This window comes from Pituophis catenifer, unplaced genomic scaffold, assembly GCF_029215685.1.
Source record: "Pituophis catenifer annectens isolate HBS135680 unplaced genomic scaffold, rPitCat1.0.hap2 SCAF_8, whole genome shotgun sequence".
Taxonomy (NCBI): domain Eukaryota; kingdom Metazoa; phylum Chordata; class Lepidosauria; order Squamata; family Colubridae; genus Pituophis; species Pituophis catenifer.
This window is the reverse complement of record NW_027256888.1, coordinates 77,257,705-77,285,475: the sequence shown is the minus strand read 5'-3', so window position 1 is coordinate 77,285,475 and position 27,771 is coordinate 77,257,705. Positions and strand designations below refer to the sequence as shown.

Genomic DNA, 27,771 nt, shown 5'->3' with positions numbered 1-27,771 from the left:
GAAAGCAAGTAGGAGGGAAAGGTTAAACCTTCAAACACTCACTGGGAAATTATGCATCCACCTTGCCCTGTCCTGCGAATTCAGCCAAAGCAGAAAAATTCTGCCCACTTCCCTTTAACTGAACTCAGTTCTCAAAAGAGCAGAATGAAAATGGTGTGAAGAATTTCAATCCAGCACAAACGCGCTATCCAAGTCTTACAGTGAGAGTTCCTTGGTGCTTTCTGGGCTCGGCTGTTTTCTTGGAGACGTTTAATTACCCAAACTAGGTAACTTCATCAGTAAGAGGAGGAGGAGGAGGAGGAGGAGGAGGAGGAGGAGGAGGAGGAGGAGGAGGAGGAGGAGGAGGAGGAGGAGGAGGAGGAGGAGGTTGAGGAGGAGGAGGAGGAGGAGAACGACTCTGGGGTCCTCGGTGCTCTCTGAGCTTGGTTGTTTTCGTGCAGATGTTTCATTACCCAAACTACCATGTTTCCCCGAAAATAAGACCCTGTCTTCAGTGGTGGGATTCAACCAGTTCGCACCACTTCGGGAGAACCGGTTGTTAACTTTCTGAACAGTTTGGCAAAGTGGTTGTTGGAAGTAATCATTAGGGGACAGAACCAGTTGTTAAATTACTTGAATCCCACCACTGCCTGTCTTATATTTTTTTGAACCCTGAAATAAGCGCTTGGCCTTATTTTCGAGGAGGTCTTATTATTTTGGGGTGCATGGAGCAAGACGGGGCTCCTCTTGCCTTCTTACCTGATTTCCAGCTCTGTCTCCCTATCCCTAACCAGAGGAAATGGTGGGGACCAGCTGCGCATGCATTTAAATATTTTCGGGGAGGGCTTGTTTTTTGGAGAGGGCTTATTTTCAGGGGGGGCTTATTTTACTGCATGCACTCAAAAGCTCGATTGGGCTTATTATCTGGGAAGGTCTTATTTTCGGGGAAACAGGGTAGGTAACATCATCAGTGATAGAAGCAGGGATGAAATGCTCCCGGTTCGGACCGGATCGCCCGATCCGGTAGCGATGGAGGTGGGCGGTTCGGAGAACCGGTAGCAAAAATCCCTGCCCCCCCCATGCCCAGGTAAGCCTCGCGATCATCAGAGGCTTTTTAAATTATTTTTAAAAGCATTTTTTCTACAACCTCTTCGGCAGAAAAAATGCTTTTAAAAGTAAAAAAAAAAAGCCTCTGATGATCGTGCGGCTCAGCTGGGATCATCAGAGGCTTTGAAAAGCATTTCTTTACAACCTCTTCAGGTTGTAGAAAAAACGCTTTTAAAAGTTAAAAAAAAAATATGGCCACGCCCACCCAGTCACATTACATCCCCCCCACCAAGCCACGCCCACAGAACCAGTAGTAACAAATTTTAGATTTCACCACTGGATAGAAGGGAGAAGGGTTTGCAGGGAGGAGGAGGAGGAGGAGGAGGAGGAGGAGGCACTGAGGATGTTACCTAGTTTGGGTAATGAAACATTTGCAAGAAAACAATCAAGCTCAGAGAGCACAAAGGACCCCTCGTTTCAACCCTGAGCTACAAATATTCTCCTTTATAAGTTATATATTGTCTTACCCAATTTGGGCTTCCTTTGAAATTGTGCGAAAGTGTCACACTCCCATCCTAAACAGAAAATCGTTGATCATCCATCCTGTCAAAGCCCAGCTTTCCAATGTCTGGATTTTTTTTTTTTGCTTCCCAGGAAAACATATTTGTTCCTGTGGTGTCTTAAACACTCGGTCATAGACGTTTTCAGAAAGTTGTCCAAGTTAGAACCCAAAGCAAGTTTTTAAAAGGACCTTCGTGTTTTCGTATGTCAAATTCTTCCCTGAGGAGAAAGAAATTATCTTGGTCACATCTCAAGTATGTTTCCAGTAGCTCTTTTATTTTTTTTTAATTTTACTTCCCTTCCCTTTATTTTATTTGTATTATTTTACTTTACTTCGCTTCATTTTATTCTTTTACTTTATTTTATTCTACTTTACTTAACAGTTAACAGTTTGTTTGTTTTTTAATTTGATTTATATGAGGCCCTTCTCCGGAGACTCAGGGCGGCTTACAGTGCGTTAAGCAATAGCCTTCATACTTTTGTATATTTATACAAAGTCAGCTTATTGCCCCCGCAAACTGGGTCCTCAATTTACCTACCTTAGAAAGGATGGAAGGCTGAGTCGACCTTGAGCCTGGCGAGATTCGAACTTGCAGTAATTGCAGGCAGCTGGTGTTAATCACTATGCTATCAGTCTGCTGAGCCACCAGGCACAGTAACAGAGTTGGAAGGGTCCTTGGAGGTCATCTAATCTAACCCCCTGCTTACACAGGAGACCTGTACAAGGGATTCGAACCGCTGAACTGCCGACCTTTCTGATCGACAAGCTCAGTGTCTTAGCCACTGAGCCACCTAGTCAGGCTCGACAAGCTCAGTGACCTAGCCACTGAGCCACTTCGCTTTATTTCATTCTATTATTTTATTTTAATATTATTTTACTTTCTTTTATATATGTATTTATTTTATTATTTTATTTTATTTTATTTTACTTTACTTTATGTTATTATTTTACTTTACTTCACTTTATTATACTTTATTTTATTTTATTTTACTTCACTTTCTTTTATTTCATTCATTCATTGCGCCTTTGGCATTTAGTCATGCCGGCCACATGCACCTGGCCCCATTGTATTTTAATATTATTTTACTTTCTTTTATATATTTATTTATTTTATTATTTTACTTTATTTTATTTTACTTTATTTCATTTTATTATCTTATTTTAATATTATTTTACTTTCTTTTATTTATTTATTTTATTATTTTACTTTATTTTATTATTTTACTTTACTTCATTTTATTATACTTTATTTTATTTTATTTTACTTCACTTTCTTTTATTTTATTGACCTCAGGAAAGAATATTGACCTTGGAAGCCCACTCAGAGGGCGAAGGATGATCGTTTAATAGCAGAGAAAACGTTGGCTGTGGAAAGCTCTAATAACCTTCCTTTTGGGTTGATTCAAAAATTTGAAAGGTGATTTAATTGAAGCATGAGGTCTTTAAGAAAATGGGAAGGTCAAATAAAAAGGTCTCCATGGGGAGAACATCTGATTTAGTTTTTAATCTTCAGCTAACAGGAGTTTATTTCTTCCTGACCTGGCAAAACACCACTGAACTACTGATAAAAGTGATTAAAATAGCCTCGATAAAATCTGTTTGGGGGTAGGAAAATTTTCATGAGGGTCTGCCGGAAAAATTTCCTGTCAAGATAAAATGGAAGAAGTCCTGTCACATGGTGTGGAACAGGGGCATGTGGATATAGTTGGCCCCTATACAGGCTTACAACAATTCATTTAGTGACCGGTCGAAGTTACAAAAGCACTGAAGAAAAGTAGCTTAGGAGCATTTTTCACATTACGACTGTTGCCCTATCCCCGTGGTCATGTGATTTACATTCGGCTGCTTGACACCTGGTTCATCTTTATGACGGTTGCAAGGAGATGTTTTGGTCTTTTTTTATTTCCTCTTTAGATTTTTGATCATCTCTTTTGAATGGTATGCAGATGTTGTTTATCCCTATGTACCAGTTGATGGCAGGGGCGCGGTGGCTCAGTGGCTAAGACGCTGAGCTTGTCGATCGGAAGGTCGGCAGTTCAGCGGTTCGAATCCCTAGGGCCGCGTAATGGGGTGAGCTCCCGTGACTTGTCCCAGCTTCTGCCAACCTAGCAGTTCGAAAGCACGTAAAAAAATGCAAGTAGAAAAATAGGGGCCACCTTTGGTGGGAAGGTAACAGCGTTCTGTGCACCTTTGGTGTTTAGTCATGCCAGCCACATGACCATGGAGACGTCTTCGGACAGCGCTGGCTCTTCAGCTTTGAAACGGAGATGAGCACTGCTCCGTAGAGTCAGGAACAACTAGCACATATGTGCGAGCGGAACCTTTACCTGTACCTTTACCTTTACCAGTTGATGGCAGATTTGTTTGACTGTCAGGCCACCAGGAATTCTCTAGCCTGACACTTAGACAAAATCAGCCATCAACAGGCACATAGAAATTAGGTACAACAGCTTAATCAAGGAACCACCAAGAACACTTGGGTGTCCTCCTGGATTCCCGGCTGTCTTTAGAAGAACACTTGACGGCTGTGACCAGGGGGGCTTTCGCACAGGTACACCTGGTGCGCCAGTTGCGCCCTTTCCTAGACCGTGATGCCCTTCGCACAGTTACTCATGCCCTGGTTACATCCCATTTGGATTACTGCAATTCCCTCTACATGGGGCTGCCCTTGAGGTGCACCCAGGGGCTCCAGCTGGTCCAGAATGCAGCCACGCGGGTAGTTAAAGGAGCTCCTCGTTACTCCCGTGTAACACCTCTGCTGCACGAGCTGCACTAGTTACCGGTGGTCCACCGGATTCACTTCAAGGTGCTGGTATTGACCTATAAAGCCCTACATGGCTTAGGCCCGGGGTACTTGCAGGACCATCTCCTGCCTGCTTCCCACCATCCTGTCCGCTCTCATAGAGCCGCTCTCCTCAGGGTACCGTCGACCAGGCAATGCCATCTGGCGAGGCCCAGGGGTAGGGCGTTCTCTGTGGGCACCCCTACCCTTTGGAACGAACTACCCACAGAGCTCCGGACGGCCCCGGATCTCTGCTCCTTCCATCGAGGCCTGAAGACTTGGCTATTCCAACGAATAGGCTGATGCTGATTCTTGGGTTTTATTATTTATTGATTTTAATTTGGTTTTAACGGGATTTTATTATTTTATCATTGTATGTTTTTAACCTGTGTTCACCGCCCTGAGTCCTTCGGGAGAAGGGAGGCATATAAATACTGACAAACAAACAAACAAACAAACAAACAAACAAACAAATAAATAAATAAATAAATAAATAAATAACATTCCCACCAATATTGACAGGGCAAACCACTTTTTATATAAACAGAGAGCAAATCCCACTCCCTTCTAGCACTGGAGATGTTACCTGGTTGGGCAATGAAGTATCTGCAAGAAGGCAACCAAATTCAGAGAGCACCAAGGATCCTTCACTTCAACCCAGAGCTACAAATATTCTCTTCCACCAAATTTAGCAAACTAGGCCTGCAAAGAGGAAGAAGGTGGATGGAAACGGATCAAGGAGAGATTCAACCTAGAAATAAGGAGAAATTTTCTGACAGTAAGAACAATCAACCAGTGGAACAGAAGTTGCCTTCAGAAGTTGTGGGAGCTTCCTCCCTGGAAGCTTTCAAGAAGAGACTGGACAGCCACTTGTCTCCTGCTTGAACAAGGGATTGGACTACATGACTAGATGATCTCCAAAGTCCCTTCCAACTCTTTCTGTACTCTGTATACTGTCTTTCTTGGAGAAAGCATTACACCAGGTTTGAAGTGTGAAGTGTGGTCCTGTAAGAAAGAGAAATGCTTCTTCTGTGTGGTCCATTTCATCTTTCAAGCCATTAACAGAATAACAGAGTTGGAAGGGACCTTGGAGGTCTTCTAATCCAACTCCCTGCTCAGGCAGGAAATCCTATAACAATCCAGACAAGTTGCTATCTAGTTTCTGCTATCTAAAAACCTTCAGTGATGGAGCACCCACTGTGATTATTGCCCTCACTGTTAGGAAGTTTCTCCTTAATTCAAGGTTGCTTCCCTTCTTGATAAGTTTCCATCCATTGCTTCTTGTTTTGCCTTCAGGTGCTTTGGAGAATACCTTGACTCCCTCTTCTTTGTGGCAGCCCTTTAGATATGGATAGACTGCTATTTCATTTCATTTCATTTTCATTTTATTAAATTTTTATACCGCCCTACTCCCGAAGGACTCAGGGCGGTGAACAGGCACGAAATAAAACACATAAATACGAAAGTTAAAACATGATTAAAACCTAATTAAATAATTTTTGCCCGAGACAATTTAAAACTCCCAAGAATTTAAAACAAATTAAAATTTGAGTTTAAAAATTTAAAAGAAGGGGAAAAATTAGGCCAGGCCGGCCTGCTGGAATAGGAGTGTCTTCAAAGCACGGCGGAAAGTGCACAGATCCAGGATCCTCCGTATCTCCGGGGGGAGCTCGTTCTAGATAGTAGGTGCCCCCACAGAGAAAGCCCTCCCCCTAGGGGCCGCCAGTCGACATTGTTTGGCTGACGGCACCTGGAGGAGCCCCTCTCTATGGGAGCGTACCGGCCGGTGGGAGGCTGTTTGTGATAGTAGGCGGTCCCGTAAGTAGCCAGGTCCTAAGCCATGTCTATCATGTCTCCCCTAGTCCTTCTTTTCATTAAACTAGACATAGGGGTCTGCAACCTTAAACACTCAAAGAGCCATTTGGACCTATTTCCCACAGAAAAGAAAACACCGGGAGCCACAAAACCCTTCCCGTGCCTGACTATTTCTTGAGCTGCCACAAAACTACCATATGTAGTTGAATTAAAAGTTCTGTTTTCTTCTGAAACTTTTCTTTTCTTGGATTTCATGGTTGGCCTACCGGGGGTTGAAAAGCTCAATAAATGGCGTCCCGGCGGGTGTCGCACATTGGTGGTTGTGATGCATATTTTGAGTGACAGGGAGCCGCAGCAGAGGGGTGAAAGAGCCACATGCGGCTCCAGAGCCCCAGGTTGCTGACCCCTGAACTAGACATACCCAATTCCATCCACCGTTCTTCATTTGTTTTAGCCTGCAGTCCCCTATCAGTGGTGGGATTCAGCCGGTTCTGTCTGGTTCGGGTGAACTAGTAGTGGCCACTGTGGGAGGCTCCACCCACTTGCCCGGATGTAATGCGCGAGCACTGCATGCGCGGAAGGCCTTGCACATGTGCAGAGAAGGCGCAAGCGAGCAAAGAGAACGTGCGAGCTCACGCGCCTACATTTGCAAACCAGTAGGGAAGGTAAGTGAATCCCATCTCTGCCCCTAATCATCTTTGTTGCTCTCCTCTGCACTCTTTCTAAAGTCTCACTATCTTTTTTTACATTGTGGTGACCAAAACCACAGCTTTCATATGAACCTTTCATATGTGCTGTCTCCGACTGTTCTGTCCCTGTCTCACACACACACACAAACAGACAGCCGGGGGTTAAATAAACTGGCAGACAACCAATTCTTCCAATAAGACGCTTGGCAGCAACCCAGTAGCTGCTTGCCAAGAACTTTACTCAATAAACAAAATACCCAGTCAAGAATTGTCCAGTTCGTAAAATAAATCCAAGGCCAATAATGTTGTTTCCAAAGATGCAATGTGACTCGATAGTAGTTAGTTTTGTCCATCACAGAGTCTGAATGGCCACCTCACCCCCTTTTATACCCTGTGGGGTGTGGTCCAGTGACGCAGCCTAATCTCTGGCATGCCTTTTCTTCTGTTGCGCACACTTATCTCTGCAACGCTGCCGAGGATCCAGCCAAGACTCATTACCCTCATCACTGTCCACCTGTGGCTGCGTGGACGTGCTTGGCCCCGGCCCTATCTCTTGCCCTTCGGTGGACACTGAAGGCATTGCCAGAGAGGATGCTCCTGGAGAGGGAGGCCTTGCCAACTCCTCTCCTTCACTCTCGGAGTCCTCTCCTGCCGATGACACAGGCTCAGGTAACGGAGCCACAACACTGACATATCCTTGGCATCACCTGGCATGACGAAGTTCCAAATAGCGCAGTCTTGGAACGTGCTGGAATTTCTAGCATGTATACCCTGTTGAAACAGCGACGTCTACGCTGGCTGGGGCATGTCATGAGAATGGCTGATGGTCGGATTCCGAAAAATCTCCTGTATGGAGAATTAGTGCAGGGAAAGCGCCTCAGAGGGAGACCACAGCTGCGATATAAGGATATCTGCAAGAGGGACCTGAAGGCCCTGGGAATGGACATTAACAACTGGGAAACCTTGACCTCCGTTCGTTCAGCTTGGAGGCTAAAGATGCAGCATGGCCTTCTCCAATTCAAAGAGACACTTGTTCGGCAGGCCGAGGCAAAGCGGCAGTCCCGGAACCAGCGAAATCCGGAGAGCTGGGCAGGGGACAGGATGTATCTGCCCTCAGTGTGGAAGGGATTGCCACTCTCCAATTGGCCTGTTTAGTCACACCAGATGCTGTTTTAGGACCTCTTTCCAGAGCACGATACCATAGTCCAGGGATGGCTAACCTTTTTGCCGTCGCGTGCCAAAAGTGGGGAGAGTGGGGGGGGATTGCATGCACATGTGCCCACACCCATTATTCAATGTGCCCTATCCCCCCACGCATGCATGCGTGACCCCCCCCCTGCTCTCCTCCCGCTTTTGGCACTTGGTAAGGCCCGGTAGGCCCGGTAGGCCCATTTTTTTGCCCTCCCCAGGCTCCAGAGGCTTTCTAGGAGCCTGGGGAGGGCAAAAACAGCCTTCCCCAACCCCCTGGAGGCCTTCCGGAGGCCCAGAAACAGCCCGTTTCCCGACTTCCGGTGGGCCCAGAAGGCCTGAAAATCAGCTGGCCAGCGCACACATGCGTGCTGGACTGAGGTAAGGCAACATTCGCGTGCCCACCGATACGGCTCCGTGTGCCACCTGTGCCACCCATGCCATAGGTTCGCCATCATGGCCATAGTCTCTTGAGACGGAAGGTTGCCAACGGTGACCAAAACTGGATGCAGTATTTATTCCAAGCGTGGCCTTACCAAAGCATTACAAAGTGGTATTAAAACAGTTCGGCCTGCTGAGTTAATGTTTAAGTCTAAACATGGTTTGAGGTCAATATTCCTCTTCTGCCATGTGTTTGCCTGGTTCTGGACCTTGGCTTCCTCTCAGCCAGGCCAAGGATGCCTGCTCTCTGACCTTTGCGTAGCAATTAATCATTGATCTCAAAATATATATATATAAAGGGAAGCCATATATAAACACAGGGGTTGCATTCATCGGCACCCCCCCTCCCCACTTGCAATCCAGCCGTAGAAAACAAACCTTAAATGCACAACAATCCAGTGTGATTCTCAGGGAAGTAAGATGAAGGCTGGGATTGTAAGCCTCCTACTGCTCCTGCTCACGTGTACCCATGGACTTCAGCGAGGTACGATTTTTATATTGATCCTATACATAACTTTGATTCTCTCTGATTCTCTGAAAAGAAAAAAAGAGGTTAATTTTTCCTAGCCGACATAGAACAAGCAGAAAGGTGGAGAGAAATTTGGCTGACTGAGTTGGTAAACTGCATGGATTCTCTTGGGTCTTTGTTTTGCAGCAAGAAAAGAGTCATTAGTTATTGTTCAATGGTGTTCAGTTGTTTTTCGATGGTGAAAAAAACGAAGGTTCTACATTTAGGCAAGAAAAACAAAATGCACAGGTACAGTATATGTGGTACCTCGCTCAATAGTAGTAACTGTGAGAGGGATCTTGGAGTCCTAGTGGACAACCATTTAAATATGAGCCAGCCGTGTGCAGCAGCTGCCAAAAAAGCCAACACAGTTCTAGGCTGCATAAACAGAGGGAATCAAGATCGCGTGAAGTGTTAATACCACTTTATAAGGCCTTGGTAAGGCCACACTTGGACTACGGCATCCAGTTTTGGTTGCCAGGATGTAAAAAAGATGTGGAGACTCTAGAAAGAGTGCAGAGAAGAGTAACAAAAATGATTAGGGGACTGGAGGCTAAAACATCTGAAGAACGGTTGCAGGAACTGGGTATGTCTAGTTTAATGAAGAGAAGGACTAGGGGAGACATGATAGCAGTCTTCCAATATCTCAGGAGATGCCACAAAGAAGAGGGAACCAAGCTGTTCTCCAAAGCACCTGAGGGTAGAACAAGAAGCAATGGGTGGAAACTAATCAAGGAGAGAACCAACCTAGAACTAAGGAGAAATTTCTTGACAGTTAGAACAATTAATCAGTGGAACAACTTGCCTCCAGAAGTTGTGAAAGCTCCAACACTGGAGGTTTTCAAGAAGATGTTGGATAACCATTTGTGTTAAGTGGTGTAGGGTTTCCTGTCTAGGCAAGGAGTTGGACTAGAAGACCTCCAAGGTCCCTTCCAACTCTGTTATTCTGTTCAGTTGCTAAAATGTGTCTGACTCTTCATGTCCCTATAGACCATAGTGCACCACCACTACCCCGTATCTCCAGGTGTTTCCCCAAATTCATCTTCATTGCGTCAATGACCCTTATCTAACCATCTCATCCTCCGTTGTCCCCTTCTCCTTTCTCCTTCCGACTTTCCCAACGTCAGGGTCTTCTCCAGTCTTCTCTCTTCTCATTTAGGTGTCCAAAGGATTTGAGCTTCCACTTCTGCATCTGTCCTTCCCCAAAAAAAACAGTCAGGGTTGATGTCCTTCAGGATCGACTGATGGGATCTCAACAGTCTCTTCTCCTACAATTTGAAACCATCAGTTCTTCAGCGCTCAGCCTTCCTTAGGGGATTCAAAAAAAACCACAAAACACCCTAATATTTAGCCAAATCTATTGGTGCTGTTTTAAATAACAGAGTAACAGAATAACTGAGTTGGAAGGGACTTTGAAGGTTTTCTATCCAACCCTTCACCACTTCAGACTAAAACCTGTTCTCCCAGTGTTCTTGTTCAGTCTCAGATTTTGGCTTGATTGATTTTGATTCCAGGTGTTCAAGAAGATGCTACATATTATCATATATGGTGGACATGCAAGAAAGTAAAGGCTTTTTGAATAAAAATTTGGTGGGTTATGCAAAATGTCTTGAAGAAAAAAATTCAATTTTCTTCTCAATTGTTTTTACTGGGTATAGTTAAGGGTTTTTCAGTGGGTGAAACAAAGTTGATATTGTATATGGTGACAGCAGCTAGGTTACTGATTGGTCAATATTGGAAAAGGGATGATATGCCTACAATTCAAGAATGGACTTTGAAGATGGCCAGTTTTGCAGAAATATCAGCATACTTAAAAGACCGGACTCAAGAGACTTATGTATGGGAGTGGAAGAAATGGATAGATTATGTGCAGAATAAATACCAAACTAGGAAGTACCAGATAGCTTTTAGCTAAATGTTGTGTAGAAATGTATAGTTTATAGGGGGCAAAATAGCTTATTGTTATGTAGAAATGTATAGTGCACAGGGGCGAGAATAGAGGGGTGGTAAAGTATGATATAATATAATGTGGATGGATTTCACCTTGGGGAAGTCACGGGGAGAGGGGAGGGTGTGGGGGGGTTAGGGAGGGATGGGGGGGAAATGGGGGAAAAATTGATATTTGTAAAACTTTTTCAATAAAAAAAAAGAAGAGACTGAACAGCCCTTTGTCTGGAATGCTATAGGGCAGTGATGGCTAACCTTTTTGCCAACGCGTGCCAGGAAGGGGGGGCGTGGGAGGTTCGCGAGCATGCCCACATCCATAATTCTATGCGCCCCGCCCTGCACATGCATGCATGACCTTCCTCCCCGCCCCCCGCTCCTGGCACACAATGGCGCGGTAGGCCCGTTTTTCTTTCTCACCTGGCTCCAGATCCTCTCTATGCATCTGGGGAGGGCAAAAACAGCCTTCCCCACCCCCTCAGAGGCCTGAAACGGCCCGTTTCCCAACTTCCGGTTGGACAGGAAGTGACATTTTTTGTTGTCCCCAGCCTCCAGAGACTCCTAGAGAGGCTGAGCTGGCGTGCCAGGTGACATGGCTCCGTGTGCCACCTGTGGCACGCGTGCCATAGGTTCGCCATCATGGCTATAGGGTCTCCTGCTTGAGCAGAGGGTTGGACTGAGGACCTCCGAGGTCCCTCCCAACCCAACATTATTCTATGTTCTATTTGTTTGGTATGAATATGGGAAAAAGAAAAGAGACTTTCCTATTTTAGAGGGTTCAAAAATGGTCTGCAAGGAGAATGAATTTTGGAGAGAAACAGAAGGCTACTCAAGTTAGGAGGACATGACTTCAGATTCAAGTAGCACCAATATCTCATCATCATCATCATCATCATCATCATCATTTTAGCCATTGTTTATCTACTGCAGGAGGAAGGCCTTCTTCCGCATGTTTCCAACCCATACGGTCCTGAGCTTTCTTTTTCCAGTTGGGCCCGCCATAATTGCTGATGTCGTCGGCCCATCTTGTTTTAAATCTCTTTCATGGACACTTTTGATCCAGTGAGATCCAGTCCAGGGGTGGGGCTGCTGGGAGTTCACAGGGGTTCGGGAGAACCTCTAGCTAGGATTCTGTAGTTTGGAGAAGACCTAAATCCCACTCCTGGCTGGCCCCACTCACCCCTCCCCTCCCAGGAGTCCCCACGAGGCCCTTTTTAGATGCAGGTAAATGCAGGGCACGCACGGAGGCTCAAGGAGTGTGAAAAACAGGCCTACTGGAAGTTCAGGAAGGCCAGAAACGGCCCCCTTTCCAGCCACCAGAGGGCCTCCAGAGCCTGGGGTGGCCATTTTTGCCCTCCCAGAGGCTCAAGGAAAGCCTCCGGAGCCCAGGGAGGGTAACCCAAACCCACCCACCCACCCATGATTCAGGAAGCCAACTAGACCACGCCCACCATGGCCACACCCACCCAGCAACCAGGCAGAGAACCCCTTGCTAAAATTTTTGAAGCCCATCCCTGATCCAGTCTATGACTGCCTTGGTCCGTCTGCCGTCAGTTCTTCTTGCTATGCAACCAGCCCATTTCCATTCTTTTACTCTCTTGATGATGTCGTAAACTTCCGTTTGTTCTCTAATCCATTCGCAGGTCTTTGTATCTTGTCTGGTAATGCTGAGCATGTAACTTTCCGTGGCTCTTTGTGCCACTCGTAGCTTTTGTGTCGATTGTGAGGTTAGTGTCCATGCTTCACCGGCATATGTTAGAGCGGGTAGCATGCACCGATCGAAAATTTTTCTCTTCAGGTAGACAGTAGTGGCCAAAATTGTGGAAACCTTTTGGGGAAAGTGTATTTTCTAAAACTAGCTAATAACACTTTTTTTTTTGGGAGTAGTACCATAAAATTAGAAATCAATGGAAAGATAATTTAATCAAGAATGTAATGCAATAACTTTGATGAAGGATTTGCTCTTAGAATAGCAGTTACAGTATAAAGAAGAAAAGTGAAACACGTAGAAAAAACGAGATATACAAAAATGATCACCATGTCAGTTAATACTTAATTGGGTATCCTTTAGCATGAATTACGGCCTTACGACGTCTTCCCATGGAGTGAACCAAGCCTTTTAGTTCTGCAGCTGTTCTAATGTGAAACCAAGATTGAATGGTGGCTTCTATTAACTGGGTTTTATTGCTGGGTCGCTTCTGACTAACAAGTTTCTTTACTCAGCTCCATAGATTTTCAATTGGGTTAAGGTCTGGGCTATTTCCAGGCCATTCCAGCAGTGGAATAGGATTATCTTGAATATCTATCTATTGGACTGTGCAGAAATGTGCAGATTAACGTATGTTTTAAATGGAAAGGAAGACTCAGAATTCTATACGATCTGGGATCTGTGGTATAGGTGGTTGAAAAATAAATGCAAAAGTTAACTCTCATTAGGACAATGTATAATTATTAATTAATCTATATATTATTGTTGTATTATGTGTTCAATCTTACAAGGCTTATGTATAAACTGTATAATACCTAGATAATTGATTAGATTCCATATATGTAAATATACAAGATGACTACACGTTACCGAACCGTAGAGTTTGAAATGTAATACATTCTTTACTCAATAAAATTTCATTAAAAAAAAAAAAAAAGGATTATTTTGAAATTCAAAAAAAAAAAAAAGTGGTGTTATTAGCTATCAAAACTCAAAAAATACACTTTTCCCAAAAGGTTTCCACAATTTTGGCCACTACTGTAGAGGGAAGCTGTTCTTGAAAATTATGCTTAGCACTGATATCTCTGGAACTTTTAACATGAGAAAAAGAGCAGCTGAGAGGCTCCTGGTTCTGTAATGAAAAAGGGGTGATAATTCTCCCGCTGACATTTTTCATTAAACCCCAACGGGTTTTTTTCCAGAGCTTAAGGGCTTCAAATTACCTGATAATTAATATTTCCATTACACTGGCATTAAAGCAGTCCGGCTCTGGCAAACCTCTAATTGGAATATTTTTTTCTGGTGCAATAAATAGAAAGCCATCACAAAAAGAACAGAAAAACCTTTCTCAAACTGGGTTCAAAGTCAGAGAAAGTTCTTTGAAACAATATCTATAATGGCATAAAGGCCATATCAAAATATAGAATAAAAGATTACATGACGGAACCAGATGTAAAAATGGAATGCAAGCAAGAGATTAAATGAAAAGAATAAGCTAAGACAACCTCGTGTTTCTGAATCACACCTGTAATTTAATTTAATTTAATTTAATTTAATTTAATTTAATTTAATTTAATTTAATTTAATTTAATTTAATTTAATTTAATTTAATTTAATTTAATTTAATTTAATTTAATTAATTCAATTTATATGCCGCCCCTCTCCAAAGACTCAGGGCGGCATATAAATTTAGCCCGATCAGACCCACATATGAGATACAGATCTCATCCGAACTGTTTTATTCAAATATATAATATCAAGTATCACGTGACACACACACCCGTCATAAATACGAACCGGTCACCAAGCTTCTGAATTTTGCCCCCACAGTCATAAGTGTGAAAAATGGTTGTAAGTCCCTTTTTTCCAGGGGTGGACTGCTGGGGGTTCGCAGGAGTTCAGGAGAACCTCTAGCTAAGATTCTGTGCAGTTCGGAGAACCCCCAAATCCTACTATTGACTGGCCCCTCCCACCCCACCCATCCCAGGAGTCCCCACACGGCCCATTTTAGGTGCAGGTAAGTGCAGGGCGCGCACGGAGGCTCGGGGAGAGCGAAAAACGGGCCTACCGGAAGTTTGGGAAGGCCGGAAACAGGCCCGTTTCCAGCCTCCAGAGGGCCTCCGGAGCCTGGGGAGGCCATTTTTGCCCTCCCGGAGGCTCAAAAAAAGCCTCCGGAGCCTGGGGAGGGCAAAAATGCTCCCCCTGCCATGGTGCAGGAGGCCGACAAGGCCACGCCCACCATGGCCACGCCCACCCAGAAACCAGGCAGAGAGCCCCTTGCTAAAAGTTTTGAAGCCCACCCCTGCTTTTTTCAGTGCCGTGGCAACCTTCAAACGGTCACTAAATGAACTGCTGTAAATTATACTGTTATTCTGTACTACAGTAGGCCTGTAGTACAGAATAACAGAGCCGGAAGGGACTTTGGAGTGTACGCGTTATTATTTTCTATCGCTGAGCTGAGCAACTCCATTGGCAGGAAGCGGGAGGCAGAGGAAAAAATAAGGAATTAATGTGTGTCATGCCGTTTTTATGCCTTATTTTGACTAGCCTGATGCCAATGAATTCTTTTTTTTTCTGAGAACAGATGTTGGAAGCGACAATAGCAGGGCTGAGCCTCCTGCCTCGCCATTGTAAGTGATCAAGGCAATTTTGCAACTCTTCCATTATGACTCAGGGCAATTTGGTTTGTCTGATGGGAAGCAAAGTACATCGGCTCTTGGCGGGAGTCAATTTTCAATGGAAGACTCACATCGGCAAGCTGCGCCTTGCTCACACGCTGCCTTTTTCCTTTCCATGGGCTCTGATATAATTTACCCTTGATGGACCCTGATTGTAGGGGATTGTCAATGAAGCTGGCCTTTATTCTCCATCCAAGGAAAGAATAAATTGGGGGCCAACGTTTTAAAAAAAAAAACGTACTTCGGTATCTTACCACATGTAGACATTGGCCAAGTCAAATCAAAGGTAGTTTGTTTGCTTGGGGCGTTAGGTAACTCATTTCTGGATGGCTGTTTTTTTTTTTACATGTCATTTTTAAATGACAGCTGCCCTCCGATTAAATGATTAAAAGATGTAGGAAAAAAATACAGTGTTTTTTTCTTTGAGAAGATGTATTCGGGAGGGAGGGAGGAAGGAAGGAAAGAAGGAGAGAAAGAGAGGGAGGAAAAAAGGAAGAGGGAAGGAAGGAGAGAGGGAAGGAGAGAGGGAAGAAAGAAAGGAATAGAGAGAAGGAAGGAAGGAGAGAAAGAGAGGGAGGGAAGAAAGGAAGAGGAATAGAAGGGAGGGAGGGAGGAAGGAAGGAAGGAGAAAGGGAGGGAGGGAAGCAAGGAAGAGGAATAGAGAGAAGGAAGGAAGGAGAGAAAGAGAGGGAGGGAAGAAAGGAAGAGGGAAAGAAGGGAGGGAGGGAGGAGAAAGGGAGGGAGGGAAGAAAAGAAGAGGAATAGAGAGAAGGAAGGAAGGAGAGAAAGAGAAGGAGGGAAGAAAGGAAGAGGGAAAGAAGGGAGGGAGGGAGGGAGGAGAAAGGGAGGGAGGGAAGAAAGGAAGAGGAATAGAGAGAAGGAAGGAAGGCGAGAGGGAAGGAAGGAAGGAAGGAAGGAAGGAAGGAAGGAAGGAAGGAAGGAAGGAAGGAAGGCGAGAGGGAAGGAAGGAAGGAAGGAAGGAAGGAAGGAAGGAAGGAAGGAAGGAAGGAAGGAAGGAAGGAAGGATTGTAATGGTTTTGGAATGGACTGTGAGAATTGTAAAATTGGTGTCGAGATCATGAAGTTATGAATACTATTGGTTGCACAATCAGCCAGATGTTTGTTCCTCTCTTGAATCATTTTTGTCCAACTCTTGAGTCCTTCCCAAGGACCTCGGATAGACAGAGGTTGTTGTTTAATAATATTAAAGATACCATCGGTGGACGCAAGCTGTTCCAAGTCAAGCTACCTTTTCCAATTATTTTTACGGAGGGTGACATGGTCAGCCAGATGTTTAGACTGGCTCGTTTTTATCCACCTATCAAAGTCCTTCCCAGGGATAGGCAAATGTTGTTGTCTGTTGGCGTTAAGGGCATCGTGACGTCGCAGGATGTAAGCTGTTGCAAAGAAAGCTGGCTTTTGCAACTGACGGACGGTGATTTTTGTCAATTCCGATGTTGTTCGGGTGGCGCTCAGCGGTTATAGGACTGCACCTATAGAAGGACAAGGAGAAGACATAAGGGGTGGGGGAAGCTCCTCAGGGGGTCAATCCAACTTGGAAAGAAGGAGGAATTTCCTGACAGTGAGAACAATTAATCAGGGGAACTGCTTCCGTCCACAAGTTGTGGGTGTGTCATCACTGGGGATTTTCAAGCGCAGCGTGGACAGCCATTTTTCTGGAATGCTATAGGGCAGGGCAGTGGTGAAATTCAATTTTTTTTACTACTAGTTCTGTGGGCGTGGCTTGGTGGGCGTCGTGTGGCTTGGTGGGCGTGGCTTGGTGGGCGTGGCAGGGGAAGGATACTGCAAAATCTCCATTCCCACTCCACTCCTGGGGGAAGGATACTGCAAAATCTCCATTTCCACCCCACTCCTGGGGGAAGGATACTGCAAATTCTCCATTCCCACCCCACTCCTGGGGGAAGGATATTGCAAAATCTCCATTCCCACCCCACTCCTGGGGGAAGGATACTGCAAAATTTCCATTTTCACCCCACTCCTGGGGGAAGGATACTGCAAAATCTCCATTCCCACCCCACTCCTGGGGGAAGGATACTGCAAAATCCCCCTTTCCACCACACTCCTGGGGGAAGGATATTGCAAAATCTCCATTCCCACCCCACTCCTGGGAGAAGGATATTGCAAAATTTGCATTCCCACCCCACTCCTGGGGGAAGGGTACTGCAAAATCCCCATTCCCATCCCACTCTGGGACCAGCCAAAGGTGGTATTTTCCGGCTCTCCGAACTACTCAAAATTTCCGCTACGGGTTCTCCAGAACCTGTCAGAACCTGCTGGATTTCACCCCTGGAGCAGGGGTCCCGAACCTCCGGTCCATGGATCGGCACTGGGCTGCAGCATGCCAGAAACTGGGCCACGCAAGCAAGCAAAGCCCCATCTGTGGGATGCAGGCAGCTCATAAAACCCCATTCCCTCCAGTCTGTGGAAAAACCTCTCTCCATTGAACCGGTCCCTGGTGTCAAAACGTTGCGAGCCATTAGTATAAGGTCTTCTGGTTGAGCAGTTGGTTGGAGTAGAAGACCTCCAAAGTCTTTTCCAACCTTATCAGGAGAGACTAAAACATATGAAGAACGGTTACAGGAACTGGGCATTGCTACTCTAGTGAAGAGAGGGACCAGGGGAGACATGATAGCAGTGTTTCAATATTTGAGGGGCTGCCACAGAGAGGAGGGGGTCAAGCTATTCTCCAAAGCACCTGAAGCAGTGGTGGGTTCCTCCCGGTTCGGTCCAGTTCGGCTGAGCTGGTAGCGGTGACAATATGACGTCACCAAACCGGTTCTCCCCCCCCGCCCTCCCACCCCCCCACGTTATTCGTACCTTTTATTTGGTCCCACCTCCAATCTATTGCTGCCTCCTGAGTCCCAGCTGATGACTAGAGGGAAAAAAACTGTTTAAACTCTTGCCGCGGGGCTTCAAAGGGCCGCCCTACAGCTGATCAGTGTTAAAAGCAAACAAATGAGTCGGGTTGTAAGTGCGAGGACTGGTCGTAAGTGCGAGGACCTTCCAGAAATGATTCTGACCAGCTAGCCATGCCCATCTAGTCACATGACTTTCAAGCCACACCCACAAAATAAGCCACGCCCACAGAACAGAGTAGTAAAAAAATTTAGAACCCACCCCTGACCTGAAGGTCAGGCAAGGAATAATGGATGGAAACTGATCAAGGAAAGACTCAACCTGGAAATAAGGAGACATTTTCTGACAGTGGGAACAATCGACGCATGGAACTGAAGTTGCCTTCGGAAGTTGTGGGAGCTTCATCCCTGGAAGCTTTCAAGAAGAGACTGGACTGCCATCTGTCAGGAACGGTGTATTGTCTCCTGCTTGGGTGGTGGGTTGGACAGGGCCACCTCCAAATCTGTTGTCTGTATTATTATTCTATGTTTTGTGCTCTAGTTATCGCAGAATCATGACTTTTTCTTCAGCCGGGGTTCTCAGTCTAAGCTCTTCCACCGCTCTGGCAGGAGCCCATTTTATGGCCGCACAGAAGTTATGAGCTGTATCTTTCATTAGCTCTTTTACGGTAATACAGTTTGACAGGGCAATATCGATATCATTGGCTCAGCACCTCAGGCCACAAGCAAAGTGCCTCTCAATTACCATATATCAGTGGGCTAATAAACTTCTCATCAAATCAAGTGCCAGCCAAGTGTTTCATTCACATCAGGAGACAGTGGCGGTTTTCAGCTCCTCGCTCGTCTGAGTAATAGCTTGGAAAAAGTAGATTCCCCTTGCTGTTTTTCCAGCCGATAATTCGCCAAGAGGTCCATTTTAAATGGCTTTTTTTTTAATTTCCATATCCTTTTATAAACTAAAGGAATTATGTCAGGGGTGAAATCTATTTACCTTCCTTACAGGTTCCGAAGTGCACACGTCACTCGCCTGTGCACTCCCTTTGCTCGCGCATGCGTGCAGCACATGTGCACAGACCCTCTGCGCATGTGCAAAACCTTCTGCGCATGTGCAGAGGGTAAAAAGCACATTACTTCCTGGTTAAAACCAGGAAGCCAAGCTAGTTAAAACCAGGAAGTGACGACACCCAGGAAGGTAGGTGGAGTCTCGCGCCGCCATCACTACCGGTTCTGTGTACCACCCGCCATGATCAGTACCGGATCGCCCGATCCGGTCCGAACCACCATCTTAGTTTCCACCAGTACCACCACCATCTTAGTTTCCAACTGTCACACTTGCAATGGATAATTTATTTTAATTCTTCTTTTTTTATTAATTAGCCTACGTTTCAATTTCAGGTTCAGGAATAGTCCTCGATTTACAACAGTTTGTTTAGTGGCCATTTAAAGTTACAAAGGCACTTAAAAAAAGGAACGTGCCCCTAGTCCTTCTTTTCATTAAACTAGACATACCCAGTTCCTGCAACCGTTCTTCATATGTTTTCGCCTCCAGTCCCCTAATCATCCTGGTTGCTCTTCTCTGCACTTTTTCTAGAGTCTCAACATCTGCAGTGATTTCTTTAACAACCACGCAGGGGTGAAATGCTCCCGGTTCGGACCGGATCACCCGATCCAGTAGCGATGGAAGCGGGTGGTTCGGAGAATCGGTAGCAAAACCAGTAGCACCCCACCCCCCATGCCCAGCTGAGCTGCGCGATCATCAGAGGCTTTTTTTATTATTTTTAAAAGCATTTTTTCAACAACCTCTTCGGCCAAAAAAATGCTTTTCAAAGTAAAAAAAAAAGCCTCTGATGATTGCGCGGCTCAGCTGGGATCGTCAGAGGCTTTTAAAAGCATTTTTTTCAACAACCTCTTCGGCCAAAAAAATGCTTTTCAAAGTAAAAAAAAAAGCCTCTGATGATTGCGCAGCTCGGCTAGGATCGTCAGAGGCTTTTAAAACCATTTTTTTCTACAACCTCTTCAGCTGAAGAGGTTGTAGAAAAAATGGTTTTAAAAGTTAAAAGAAAAAAAAGTTGGCCACATCCACCCAGTCACATTACCCCACCACCACCAAGCCACGCCCACAGAACCGGTAGTAACAAATTTTAGATTTCACCACTGCAACCACGGCACAAAGTGTTGTAAAATTGGGCACAACTCGCTTAACACCCACCTTACTTAACAACAGAATTTCTTATCCTAACTGTGGTCATAAGGCGGGGATTACCTGTATTGTTCTTTACAACTCTATAGGTGGTTTGCCATTGTTTGCTTTCTGAAAAGTTTCTGCTGGGCTCCTTTTCAAGTATTTACAGGATCTGTTCCTGCTTATCTTCTGGAGATCAACCAAAGTTGGCTAGATATTGGTACCTAGCTATATTCTGGTTATATCCTGGTTATATCACTCAGGAGCCTGAGTGGCACAGCAGACTAATGCTACTGTTAAAAGTAGTATTTAGCTTCCAGCTGCCTGCAATTACTGCGAGTTCAATTCTCACCAGGCTCAAGGTTGACTCAGCCTTCCATCCTTTCTAAGGTAGGTAAATTGAGGACCCAGATTGTGGGGGCAATAAGCTGACTTTGTATAAAATATACAAAAGTATGAAGGCTATTGCTTAACGCATTGTAAGTCACCCTGAGTCTCCTGAGAAGGGTGGCATATAAATCAAAATAAATTAAAAAAAAATATCCCTGAAGAAAGAATCAGAATGCCGTGCATTTGGAGTTGAGAATTCCAGCAATTCTAAAACTGGGTTTGTTGTAGACTGTAAATAGGAAAGAGGGGCGGTGATCAACTTTTTCTCGTTTAGGCTGGGACTGTAGAAAAAGTTGGGTAGTGGGGCTTAGGTTCTTTCAGATTCTCAGCCCGTCTTACCTCTCCCATCTTCTGTCTGGCTGTCAAGGCCATCTCCTGGGTTACCCACAGTGGCCAGAGGGGAGTGATACAACCTCTCTACCACAATCTCTACAACCTGCGAAATCACACACAGGGGTGGGCTGCTAGGGGTTCTCAGGGGTTCGGAAGAACCTCTAGCTAAGATTCTGTGCAGTTCGGAGAACCCCCAAATCCCACTCCTAGCTGGCCCCACCCACCTTGCCCCTCCCCTCCCAGGAGTCCCCATGTGGCCTGTTTTGGATGCAGGTAAGTGCAGGGCACCCATGGAGGCTCGAAGAGGGCGAAAAATGGGCCTACCGGAAGTTTGGGAAGGCCGGAAATTGTTTCCGGCCTCCAGAGGGCCTCCAGATCCTGGGGAGGCCGTTTTCGCCCTCCTGGAGGCTCGAGGAAAACCTCCAGAGCCTGGGAAGGGCAAAAATGCCCCCCCCCAGTATAGTGCAGGAGGCCGACTAGGCCACGCCATGGCCACACCCACCCATCAACTGGGCAGAGAATCCCTGGCAAAATTTTTGAAGCCCACCCCTGATGATACACCCTGGGGGGAGGGAGGAAACAGGGTCATGCTTAGGGCCGTAAATTACGTGGGGTCAGAGTTGGCTTCATTTGGGAACCATGAAGCTCCTAAGAAATAACTGGATTTCTTTTGAAGCTTGGCTCGAGGCTCACAATTTAATTAGGGCATCCGTAGGAACCCTGACACTGGACTCATTCTGAGACCGAGAGTTTCCAATCTCTAAACCAGTCGACTCTGAAGGTTATGAAAAGGGAGAAGTTTGTGTGACATTCCTCCCACCTCCCCTGAACAGCTGTTCCCAATCTTGGAGAGAGGGAATCAGATAATTCCCTGCCATTGCAGCCAAGACCTTGGATGAGCTATAAAACTAACAGTGAACATTTAAAAACAAAACAGATAAGGCAAAAAGCAAGAGGAAAGCCGACCATAAATTTAATTACAAAATTCATGGCTGCCCTTAATTAAAACCACCTGCTCAGAGCGCTTCAATTAAAACCATTAAAAAGATCCGGCAGAATAAAATTGTTCTGGATATTATACCAAAGTCAAAGAAAAAACCCTCTCAATAAAATCATTTTGGGTTTTTTTTTAACCATATATGTACATATACAATAAATAATGAATAGAAAATAGAACAGAACAGAACAGAATAGAATAGTTGGAAGGGACTCTGGAAGTCTTCCGGTCCAACCCCCTGCTTAGGCAGGAAACAGAGGTGGGTTTCAGCAGATTCTGACTAGTTCTGGAGAACCGGTAGCAGAAATTCTGAGTAGTTCGGAGAACAGGTAGTAAAAATTCTGATTGGCCCCGCCCCCCATCTAGTCTCTGCCTCCCAAGTCCCAGCTGATCAGGAGGAAATGGGGATTTTGCAGTAACCTCTCCCTGGAGTGGGGTGGGAATGGAGATTTTACAGTATCCTTCCCCTGCCATACCCACCAAGCCACACCCATCAAGCCACACCCACAGAACCGGTAGTAAAAAAATTTAAAACCCACCACCTATACCATTTCAGACAAATGGTTATCCAACCTCTTCTTAAAAACTTCCAGTATTGGAGCATTCACAACTTCTGGAGGCAAGTTGTTCCACTGATGAATTGTTCTAACTCTTGGGAAATTTCTCCTTAGTTCTAGGTTGCTTCTCTCCTTGATTTCCATCCATTGTTTCTTGTCAGGTTCTTTGGAGAATAGCTTGACTCCCTCTTCTAGGAAGGACTCCCTCTTAGAAGATAGGTAGGTAGGTAGGTAGGTAGGTAGGTAGGTAGGTAGATAAATGAAAGAGATGATAGATGATGATGATGAAGAAGAAGAAGAAGAAGAAGATAATAGAGATAATAGATAGAGAGAGATAAATGAGAGATGATAGATGATGATGATGAAGAAGATAATAGAGATGATAGATAGACAGACAGACAGACAGACAGATAGATAGGTAGATAGATAGCGATAGATGATAGATAAATGAGAGAGATGATAGATGATGATGAAGAAGAAGATAATAGAGATGATAGATAGACAGACAGACAGACAGACAGACAGATAGATAGATAGCGATAGATGATAGATAAGTGAGAGAGATGATAGATGATGAAGATAGATAGATAGATAAATGAATGAGATGTGTGAGAGAGAGAGATAAGAGAAATGATAGACAGATACATGAGAGAGACAGACAGATGGACAGACAGACAGACAGACAGAGACAAAGACAGAGACAGACATAGAGATGTGACCTTTTGACCAACAAAGTCAATGGGGAAACCAGATTCACTTAACAACTGTGTGACTCACTTAACAACTGCGGTGATTCAGTTTACCAATGTGACAAGAAAAGTCGTAAAATGGGGCAGAACTCATTTAACAATTTTCTCACTTAACGACATAGGTTTGGGGCTCAATCGTGGTCGTAAACTGAGGATTACCTGTACAAATTCGTATCCGTGTCCCTTGATTCCATTTGGACACTGTCTGTGCAATTCCCTGACCAACCCTCCATACCTATGAATCTGTAGCACGATAGCTCCCCACATGACCACCTCTGAGGTCGATCTCTTAGCTCCATCAACCCTGACTATGAACTAAGTAGGTTGGGTTGATGGAAGTTGTAGCTGCAGAAATTCAGAAATTCTGTCAAGGTGGGAATCCATCGATCCGTCGAATGGAAATTTACCGACAAGGTTTAGCAATTGTTTGCTTGCACTTGCAGCCACAAAATGTCTCAGCTTACAGGAAGAGATAAGGCATTGAACTACGGATCCTCTTCCCTGTGTTTTCCTGCTATTTGCTACATTTTGTTTGCTTATATATCATGTGTTCCTAGCCGTGAAGCCAACTGTCTATTTGCTAGTCTTTGAGATCCAAGATTAGAATGGTTGTAATACCCATGTTTCCCTGAAAATAAGACCAGGTCTTATATTAATTTTTGCTCCAAAAGATCTATGGGGGCTTATTTTCTGGTTAGGTCTTATTTTGGGGGGAAATACGGTACTAAATGCATCCATCCAGGTAACAATCTTAATTGAGGTTTATTTTGGGGGGGGTAGGCCTTATATTACGAGCATCCTGAAAAATCATGCTAGGGCTTATTTTCCAGTTGAGTTTTATTTTAGGGGAAACAGGGTAGAGGGAGGGAGGGAGGGAGGGAGGGGAGGGAGGGAGGGAGGGAGGGAGGGAGGGAGGGATGATGGATGGATGGACGGACACCGTGTTTCCCCGAAAATAAGACCAGGTCTTATATTAATTTTTGCTCCAAAAGATGCATTAGGGCTTATTTTGTGGTTAGGTCTTATTTTGGGGGAGATACGGTACTAAATGCATCCATCTGGCTGACAATCTTAACTAAACCTTATTTTGGGGGTAGGGCTTATATTATGAGCATCCTGAAAAATCATGCTAGGACTTATTTTCTGGTTGAGTCTTATTTTAGGGGAAACAGGGTAGATAGATAGATAGATAGATAGATAGATAGATAGATAGATAGATAGATAGATAGATGGATGGATGGATGGATGGATGGATGGATGGATGGATGGATGGATGGAGGGAGGGATGATGGATGGATGGACACCGTGTTTCCCTGAAAATAAGACCAGGTCTTGTATTAATTTTTGCTCCAAAAGACACATTAGGGTTTATTTTCTGGTTAGGTCTTATTTTGGGGGAAATACGGTATTAAATGCACCCATCTGACTGACAATCTTAACTAGGGCTTATTTTGGGGGTAGGGCTTATATTACGAGCATCCTGAAAAAAACATGCTAGGGCTTATTTTCCAGTTGGGTCTTATTTTTGGAGAAACACAGGTAGCTAAATTTTCTAGTTCCATTTTCCTCCTCTTTTGTTTCCTCCCCTCCCCCACAATGTCCCATCTATTGAAAACCTGATTGCTGAAAGCGGAAGAATTGCAGATGTTGTATGTGAAAAAGTTGTGTAGATCAGCTCCAAGTCAGTCTTTCTACAAGACTAAGTCCTTTTTCTTTTTATTCAAAACACTAGATTCAATTTGATCAGAGGTTGAGATTCTGAAAAAGTGCAGAGAAGAGCAATTAAGATGATTAAGAGACCGGAGCAGTGGTGAAATGTAAAATTTGTTACTACCAGTTCTGTGGGCGTGGCTTGGTGGTGGGGGGGTAATGTGACTGAGTGGGCGTGGCCAACTTTTTTTTTTTAACTTTTAAAACCATTTTTTCTACAACCTCTTGCTTTTAAAAGCCTCTGACGATCCCAGCTGAGCCGCGCAATCATCAGAGGCTTTTTTTTTACTTTTAAAAGCATTTTTTCTACAACCTCTTGCTTTTAAAAGCCTCTGACGATCCCAGCTGAGCCACGTGATCATCAGAGGCTTTTTTTTTTTTTTACTTTTAAAAGCACTTTTTCAGCCAAAGAGGTTGTAGAAAAAATGCTTTTAAAAATAAAATAAAAAGCCTCTGATGATTAGGTGGGTCAGCTGGGCATGGGGGAGGGCAGGGATTTTTGCTACCGGTTCTCCAAACCACCCACCGCCATCGCTACTGGATCGGGCGATTCGTTCTGAACCGGGGGCATTTCACCCCTGGACTGGAGACTAAAACATACGAAGAACAGTTGCTGTAACTGGGTATGTCTAGTCTAGTGAAAAGAAGGACTAGGGGTGACATGATAGCAATGCTCCAATATTTGAGGGCCTGCCATAAAGAAGAGGGGGTTAACTTAGTTTCTAAAGCACCTGAAGGCAACACCAGAAGGAATGGATGGAAAATAATCAGGGAGGGAAGCAACCTAGAACTAAGGAGGTTCTAGGTTGCTAGAACCTAGAACCTCCTTAGGTGAGGAGGGGGGCAGGGATTTTTGCTACCGGTTCTCCAAACTACCCACCGTCATCACTACCGGATCGGGCGATCCGGTCCGAAACAGGAGCATTTCACTGCTGCTCTGCACAACCCAACTCACAGAATTGTTGCTGTGGGGAAAATAGGAGGAAGAAGGAGTATTAGCTATATTGGCTTCCTTAAATTACGTATAAAGTAATAAAGGCATCTAACGGCCGTCTAGCGGCCGTGACAAGGGGGGCTTTTGCACAGGTTCTCCTGGTGCGCCAGTTAGGCCTTTTTCTAGACAGGGACGCCCTCCGTACGGTCACTCATGCTCTCATTATCTCTCGGTTGGACTACTGCAATGCCCTCTACATGGGGCTGCCCTTGGGGTGCACCCGGAGGCTCCAACTGGTCCAGAATGCGGCCACGCGGGTAGTTACGGGTGCGTCCCGCTACTCCCATATAACACCATTATTGCGCGAGCTGCACTGGTTGCCGGTGGTCCTCCAGATCCACTTCAAGGTGCTGGTACTCACCTATAAAGCCCTTCATGGCATGGGCCCGGGGTATTTGCAGGATCAACTCCTACCGGCCTCCCACCGCCCAGTGCGCTCACATAGGGCTGCCCTCCTCCAGGTCCCCTCGGCCAGACAGTGTCGGCTGGTGGTCCCCAGGATGAGGGCGTTCTCTGTGGTCGCACCAACCCTCTGGAATGGGTTGCCCACCGGGCTCTGGATGGCCCCCGACCTCTGCACCTTCCGCGCCGACCTAAAGACATGGCTCTTTCAGCAACTTCCGTGATCTGCTGTGGATTTTAACTTGGGGGTTGGGGATTTTAAATTGGTTTTTAATATTATTTAATCTTTATCTATTGTCGGGTTGTTTTATTGTTGTGAGCCGCCCCGAGTCCTACGGGAGAAGGGCGGCATATAAATCTGACAAGGAAAGAAAGAAAGAAAGAAAGAAAGAAAGAAAGAAAGAAAGAAAGAAAGAAAGAAAGAAAGAAAGAAAGAAAGAAAGGATAAAAATCTAATAAGAAATGAATACAATAAACTTCATTTATGATGTAGATTGGTGAGGTGTATCTGAGCCCTGTTATATGGCCACTTTCAAATTAATCCAGATTGTGGTTGAAACACTCTTTCCCCAAAACTAATGGTCCGATGGCAGTTAATATAAAGATCATGGCTAGATTTTTTTTTTCTGTGCTAATTTCTACTTGGTGATGATGATTTAGGAAGGCCAGCCAACCTGCAGTTCCAACTTAATTGACCCCAATTTGTTGGATTAGCCATTCATTAACAAGTCCTTTGACACACACTGCAGAAACATGCATCACAACGTTTTCTCTGGAGCTTTATTAATTGAGGGGGATTTCTTTCCCATTATTCAGCCCAGGAGTGAAAACCTTATAAAATCAAATGACGATGACCAACACAAGTGTACCCCCTTCAGGGTGTTGCAAGTATAACACACTTTTTCTTCCGTTTTTGCTCGATGCAAACAAGGTTATCCAATGTCCAGCTTGTGAATAGGAATCTCCATATATAAATGCATTAAGGTTGGTAAAAGAACGAGTTGCAAAAACAAAGAATTATTCTGGATGTTTGACATCTACTGTAAATATCAATGTTGGCTTGCCAGCCAACTGGTGTTGTGTTGCACAAAAGGGAGGATTATTGTGCGGTGCAGGGGTGGGTTCTAAATTTTTTTACTACTCTGTTCTGTGGGCGTGGCTTATTTTGTGGGTGTGGCTTGGAGGTCAGGTGACTAGGTGGGCGTGGCGAGCTGGTCAGAGTCATTTCTGGAAGGTCCTC

The 27,771-nt window shown here is 44.9% G+C and overlaps 1 protein-coding gene across 1 annotated transcript in view; it reads left to right on the top strand.

Annotated features, from left to right (window-relative positions):
- The first annotated feature begins 8,835 nt into the window (after positions 1-8,835).
- Positions 8,836-27,771, top strand: part of GC (GC vitamin D binding protein) — a 51,959-nt gene continuing 33,023 nt past the window's right edge. Inside the window, exon 1 of the mRNA XM_070949109.1 lies at positions 8,836-8,987. Within this exon, the coding sequence (XP_070805210.1) occupies positions 8,924-8,987 (64 nt within the window). The 5' untranslated portion in view covers positions 8,836-8,923. The remainder of the gene's footprint in view (positions 8,988-27,771) is intronic.